The following is a 7449-nucleotide window of genomic DNA, read 5'->3' on the forward strand; positions in this document are numbered from 1 at the left end:
TGGCAGAAGATGCATATCTCGTCATGACCATAACAATACTAGTAGTATAGAACTAGTTGTAGGACTAATCAAGCGTTGCACATGGCTCAAGCCTGTCAATTTATCAAAACAAGCACTTACTGCTCTCAAAATCATAGTCAACGCTACCACCACGATGCACGGATTGAAACTTAGCAAACCAACCGTGGCTCTTATTAGAAATCCCCCCCCCCCCTCTCCCTCACAAAAAAATAAATAAATAAATAAAAGGAACTCTGGCCTTATTGAGTACCATGAATAAACATTCCAAAGACATCAAATCCCACAGAAGCACAAAGCAAAGCATACCAAACGATCATCCAAAATGGTGTCGTTCAATAGTATTAGTACTAACAATTGCAAAGCAGATAATTGCTTTCCATCGCCAATAACTGGGAACTGGATACATTCCACTCAAGAACTGCATATAATATTGGGAGCGATGATTTCAAGCAGGCCTTTTGGATTGTCCACATGGACCCAATGACCTGAGTTGGGAAGAACATGAACAGAAACAGTCCCCTCAGAACCATTCCTTTTCTTCATCGACACAGTTTCTAGATGCTGAACCACATCTAGTGACCATCTGTCACTGTTTTCTGCACGCACAATGGCAATCTGTAGCCCTTTGGGTGGGTGCTCCAACAGTGACCAATAGCTCTTCTCCCTACAAAATATATGTTACTTCATGGTTGGAGAAATTAATTTAATCATCAAATATCTTCAAATTTGGACAGAGAGAGAGATGCAGTTAATGGCATAAATATGAGAGGAAGTGCAGCTTGCCTGTAAGAATTGAACATTTCAACTGCACCTTGGAGATTGAAGGCCCATGTCTCAGATTCCCCAGACTTCTTTAGGTTGCTCCCAATCCATTCCGACAGTGACTTGGAGAATCCTACCTTGATCATGTGGTCCACAAGCCACCTAAGAAACATGGTCTACTTTATGACATCTCCACCACAATAATAGAAGAACAATGGGTTTCTTTCATATCCATCGTGCAATAGTTAACATGGTAAAGATGAGCTCAGATTAATGACTCCCAAGTATTTATCATATGTAAAACTGACCACTTACCACAATCGAAAATCCTACTTACTGACATCTCACAAGTAAATAACAGACTTGGATGATTTTCAGTAAAACTTTGAACATTTCATATGATGAGAAGTAGAAACTTGAAAAACTAGGTCCATAGCTAGGTTGAAAGTTCAACCATCCAGTGCTGGGTATATGCCCACGCTTTCAACCATCCAGTGTTGGGTATATGCCCACACTCCTAATTATTCTTGCAATTGGTTTTGATGATAACAAACAAATGACTAATTTTAATCATAAGTTGTCAAGTGTTGCTTAAAGGAATCGATCTTGAAGAAGAATTCTCAAGGTATCAAACACCAAGAACCAAGAATTCAAGATATCAAAACATGACGAACATATCAAGACAAGTACCACTTAAAGACATGATGACGTTAAGTATCAAGAATAAGAGATAAGAAATCAATTATTGCAAGCTCAACATGAAGATTGTTGAAGATCTCTTACAAGTTATATGTAGTATTTCCTATGTAATTGTGCACTCACATCACTTGCATTTCACACAAGCATCTTCATGAAAATATACTTGACACCTTAGAATGACCTTAGGAAATACCAATGACCATTATTCAAGCATTAGTTATGATTGGAAACATGTTAAGTTAAAACATGTCATAGGAATTGCTGAGAAAACAGCAAAGTCCTCTCAAGGAAATTTTAAACATACATAAGATTGGTATCGAAAGAAAGGTCCTTCACCAATATAGTAGAGATTCAAGTTAAGAATTCAACGCATTTGGAATCAGCTAAATTGGGCGTTGGACGGGCAACTTACGCCAAAAACAATGACCGCTGGTCTCAAAAGTCACCGGTTGCACTAGGCTGTCGACCAGCCATCAATGGCCTGTCAAAATCCGATGGACAGAGGCTTACCGGTTCGAACATGCTGCAGCCGGTCGACCGGACAGCTGCTGGTCTATGCAGCCAGTCGAAAGGACTGTGACCGACTAGCTTTACCAATCCTCTAACGGCTATCTCAACGGCTCTTTTCTTCTAACAGCTATTTTTGGCGGTCGACCGGCTCCTATGGCGGTAGACCAAAAAGTGACCATTTGAGATTTGTTGCTTATTTTTGTTACCTAATCTCACCTATAAATACCACTAATGTTATTAATTAACTAACAATTAGTCCTAAGCATTTGAAAAGCATTCATAAAGCATATAAAGTGAGCCACACTCTATACCATTCTTGAGTTCTTGTTCTACACTATCCATACAAGTGAGACTCAAGATTCTTCTCAAAGTCTTCAACTTCACCATAGTTCTAGCAAGTTCATTGAAGATTTTGAAAGGTGCATTACATACATATTTGCATATCATTCTTGCACCACACAAGAGGTAACTCTTTATTCCACTTTTATTTTTGTGTTTGTCCAAGAGTTAGGCTAACTCTAGTATTGGACGGTTGTTAGTACACATCAATTTAGATTATAATTAGGTAGATGCATAGAATCCTCTTATCCTCAAAAGAGTTGTAAGGTCCCTCTCAACCTGTAAAGAGGTTTTAAGGTCTCTCTCAACCTGTAAAGAGGTTGTAAGGTCCCTCTCTACCTGTGAAAGAGATTTTGTAAGGATCCTCTAATCCTTAAAAAAGTTTGTAAAAGTTTTCTTCCCTACCTACTGTACTGAAACGGAAAAGAGCTAGTGGAATACCTTACAAATGGAACTTGTAGGAAGTGGACTAGACTCGAATTGAGTCGAACCACTATAAAATTGTGCTTATTCTTATTCCGCATTTTTAATTTGGAATTACACACTTGGAATGTCAAACCAATTTTTTTTTTTCAAAATCCACTAGTATAACCTATTCACCCCCATCTAGGTTATTTCACCCAAAGGATAAATAGATGGTAATAACCTGGATATTCAGTGATTGCATAAATTATTAAGTTCTCCCAAAAATTGAGTTGGCCATACTAATGAAAATAACTTATGATAAAAAACCTAGAACAAAACAATTATATATTATTATTTTCTTGTTTCATCCCGTGCTTAATACCAATATAGTCATGTTTTTCAAACTAATGGAAAACTCCATATTGAAATCTTCTAATTCACTCCTGCAAGGACAACTTTTATTTTCAAAGACAACAACAAAAAACTCAGCCTTATCCCAATTTAATAGGGTCAGGTGCAAGGATCTGTGCAAAACAATGCAAGGAAAAATGAGGTCCAAATAGAAAAGGAGTGATGAAGTAAATAAGAAAATAGGAAAGAATAAAGAGAAATGGCAAAGAGATGAAAAGTAAGAGAAAAGAAACACAAACCAACAAGGTAGGAGAAACTCAGCTTCATGGGGTCGGCTATATGGATCTTAGCCCTCCAATATGCTCTATCCGAGGTCATACAACAAACAAGACCTAGAGTATGCATGTTATTCCTCAGAACTACTGATATGGTCATTTTGAGCCTCACCCCTAGATCGTTTAGCTCCCTCAACTATTATCATATAACTCGTCTTTCCTGGGGGCATCCCCAAGTAATGTAAGGCTAGGTAGGAACTACTCAACCCCAGAAAAGATCCCACAATTTCAAATCTGAAATCAGATTTAGAACCAAAGTTCAAATCTGGCTGAATAGAGAATATTCTGATTACTCACAAACCGTAGCTCAAATGGAGTTGAAACTAGAAGTAGATGAAAGTCCTATATGGGTCAACAAACCCTCAAAAGATGAGACAATTCCGATGGCTGAATTAAGAATTATGTTGTCAACATAAATTAGGAAATTTTTTACCACTCTTCAGATAATAGGGTTCCTGGCCTCGGATGATCCTCAAAAGTGGAATGAAGATCCCTTGTAAGATGTATAAGTATCCTTCACAAGATGAGCCTCAGCTGATGGCTGGTTGAGAAGTTATGCTCGAGTAATGAAAAAGGAAACTTTATGGAGCTTCATAGTGGCAGCTTCAAGCAGTACTTCCGGTCTTCAAAAAACTCTCAAAAACACTCTCACAAGGCTAAAACAGAAAAATAAGAAGGAAGAAAAGAGAAATTGATGAAGGGCTGAGAAGGGGGAAGAAGGAGGTTGTGTTTCGGGCATCTCACCTAGGGCCTCTCACTCAACTGCATCTCACAGAAAACAGCATAAGCCATCTTTCATAAACAAATATTCATTAACTTCTCAAATTGATTACAGAAGCTCCTTATAAATGAGTGAGTTCAGCTTACAATTAGAAAGTAAGAATTGAAACTAATATTTACTTTTCTAACAATAAGTACTTGTTAACCAAGCAGATATAAAAAAAAAACAGATTGATGTTAACCAAGCAAATCTCACCTAGTTTCCTTTTATTGATGTTTTATTAAACAAAGTAGTTTGTAGTTTATTTCATTGTCAAACAAGTCAGTCAGTTTAGAAAGTTAGTTAGTTACTTATTTTATTACTTTCCTTTTTGTTAAGGCTTCAAAGCCTATTTAAATTGTAATTGATTCCTACTTTGGGACAGATTTGAATTAATAAATATTAATGAAGTTATCTTCATGGCTGAGAGAGTCTGATTGAGAGGGTGAGATGCCCAAACCAAACCCCCATTCTTCTTCTCTTTCTCCCCCTCCGTTGAATCTGTTCTCTGTTTCGTTCTTTACTTTTGTTATTCTGTTTAACAGGTTGTTATGAGCTTGACAAGGTGGTTACAATAATCAAAAAGTCAGCATAGCTAAGGTTGTTGCAAGTCCTGCAACAGCGATTGGAGGAACTCTTTCTCGACAGGAATCAACTACACCTATCTCTCAGATCTGTGGGCATGTCCATGCCATCTTTTTTGGGACTTTAATGGATGCATACAAAGCTCCTTTGATCCCAAGTTGAGGGAAAACTGAAGCTTCCATCCCTAGTTTCCAGAATGTTTTTTTTTAAGGTAACAAATCAAGATTCTTCACATCTCCCTAATGGCTTAACCAGTGGGATTTTATTGCTGATCTTTGGAGGAGTCATTCAGCCCACTAAGAGCAACCCTCAACCTGAATTTGAAGATCATCAGAAGTTCCTTATGCCAGTTCTTGAAGCCTGATCAGAAGTTTCCTATTTTGATCCTAAATCAAGAACCATCAGATCACCAAATCTGTTCAGCATCGAAGGGCCAACTTTTGAGCATCTAAAGGTCTCCCTAGGGAACTCCTTCGACCAGCAATACAGGCCAATCTAGGCCTGCGGGTGAATTCACTGAAATCTCCAGATTCCTCCCTAATTTGAGTTCAGACTCAAGAACCTGTGTATCTTAGATTTTTCATCCAAATCAGCCAGGGTTTTGGAGTTTTATTAGACTCTATATTACCTACTTTAGATCAGAATAGTATCCTCACCAGGGCTTGGGTTTGTAAGTTACAAAATTTCTTTAAATTGACCTAAATTCTACTGCCCATCTTGTCTATAATATGATCTGTCCTAAATGTTTATGGAGCTTGTTTGGATCCTACTATGACAGATTACCCTTTGGTAATTTAGTCTTTACACCAAAGTAATATCAGAGCTATGGCTGGTGAAAGCTCCACCCAATATTCTATGAAGGATGTGATGAAAACCATCCGGCAGAATTCTGGGAGGATGGACTCTATGGACCAAAAATTTGACACTATGGACCACAAAATTGAGGAGTTTAATGAGGCTTTGGCTGCTCAATCAGCCACCCAACTGACTGTGAATGCTGCTGCTCCGAATCCTTGTCGAATTTTACCTCAAGCACGAAGGAATGAACCACCCCGTAAACATTATGACGGTGAGGACAGTGATCAAAATGATGAAAACCAACTACACCATGATGATTGGCATGAGGTAAAGTTGGAGTTGAAGGATTTTAATGGGAAGCATGATCCCCTGTGATTCCATGACTGGATGAATGCATCAGATGATTAATTCAAGTGGTTCTGTTTGTCTGAAGAACAGAAGATGCAACTTGCATGTACCAAGCTCACCAGGGGCTAAAGATTGGTGGTGTTCAGAAGACAATAGACTCTTTCGGCGACACAGGGAGCCACATACTTGGTATGAGATGGAAGTGTCAAAAAAAAATATCTTCCCGCGGCCTATTACGTCGTCTCTACGACCAGCTCAACACCCTTATGCAAGGTAACATGACTGTGGAAGAATAAATTGATAGATTCAATGATTTTCTTTCATGTACAGGTGTTGATGAACTTCGGGCTATTCCATACCCAACCTACTGAATCATCATAGTTGGATATAACTGGAATCACCACCAAGAGGGCTGAACCTACATCAGAACAGTCCAAAAGGGCAGCAGCATCACCACTGCTCCAACAAGGCTGAAGCCAAAACTCAATTTTTTTCCCCCAATAGTTGGAGGATTTAAGTCCCATCACCTTTATTTATAAATTCATAGAAACCAACAAAATAGGAAACCTCTAGTTGGTAGGGGGATCCCTTACAACTTAATTCGTCTTTCAAAATAGAAACTATGACTGGATTGTAGCATATCTATCCAATTCTACAAAACAGAAATAAGAAACCACAAAGTGAAACCCACAATCTCTTTAGTAGCTGAAATATTTTTAACAGAATATTCCCCACACAAATCTTCTCTAGATCTTCTAGAATATCCTCCAATTCTCCTCCCTATGATCTGAATCACCAAACCACCTATAAGTTGTTGTGTCATTCCTTTTTTATCTCTCACTCACCTCTTAGTTTCTCATTCCTCCAAATTGAGTTTCAACGTATTTATCTTTAACCAATCTACCTACCCTTGGGTTGCCATACTATAAGTTATCTTGGGCCACTTTTTTTCCTTTTTTTTTTTTGATGTGCTTCAAAGATATGTGAATTCAGTTGCATAGATCATTTGGCTTGCAGAACAGACTTTGTGACCAACCCAAGTTTTTGGGATAAGGGGTTGGCAAGTTGTCTAACAAAGCCTAAGGAGTTAGGGGTCATACAAGTTCAACAGTAAAATTCATACACCGCACATGCATACCCACATATGAAAGAAAGGAGAATGATTCTTTACTTTCGTGATGGGACAGATGAAGGCAAACACTGAAGGGTCTGTAGAACCTTCTCTACTTCCCCATCACTCTCTCTAGGGCTAACTTCACCAGGAACAGAATCCAGCACCCACAACTGTTCTGCATCAGGAGAATATGGGAAACCTCATGTGATTCAAGAGCCATCATTAGATAACGTGTCACGTAATGAATTGTAGAAACAATTAAAGTTGAATCAATACATTCAAAAGAATTACAAAATTAAACCTTGAGACACATTAAAATATAAGATTCAAGGGTGAGGGAACTAGATAAAAAATAATATCTGGATTTGATTTATTACAAGAGTCCAGGGTTTTAATGGATTTTTTTTTTTTTTTTTTTTTTT

At 38.1% G+C, this 7449-nt stretch overlaps 1 protein-coding gene across 1 annotated transcript in view; it reads right to left on the minus strand.

The window, feature by feature from the left end:
- Positions 1 to 239: 239 nt before the first annotated feature.
- The window catches only part of LOC122057839 (protein ABHD11-like), a 26766-nt gene continuing 19556 nt past the window's right edge, over positions 240 to 7449 (minus strand). The window contains exons 3-5 of the mRNA XM_042620155.1: positions 7085 to 7197; positions 805 to 945; positions 240 to 685 (exon numbers count right to left, since the gene is read on the minus strand). Of these exons, the coding sequence (XP_042476089.1) occupies positions 433 to 685; positions 805 to 945; positions 7085 to 7197 (507 nt within the window). The 3' untranslated portion in view covers positions 240 to 432. The remainder of the gene's footprint in view (positions 686 to 804; positions 946 to 7084; positions 7198 to 7449) is intronic.

This window comes from Macadamia integrifolia, chromosome 12 (genome assembly GCF_013358625.1).
Source record: "Macadamia integrifolia cultivar HAES 741 chromosome 12, SCU_Mint_v3, whole genome shotgun sequence".
NCBI classification, from domain to species: domain Eukaryota; kingdom Viridiplantae; phylum Streptophyta; class Magnoliopsida; order Proteales; family Proteaceae; genus Macadamia; species Macadamia integrifolia.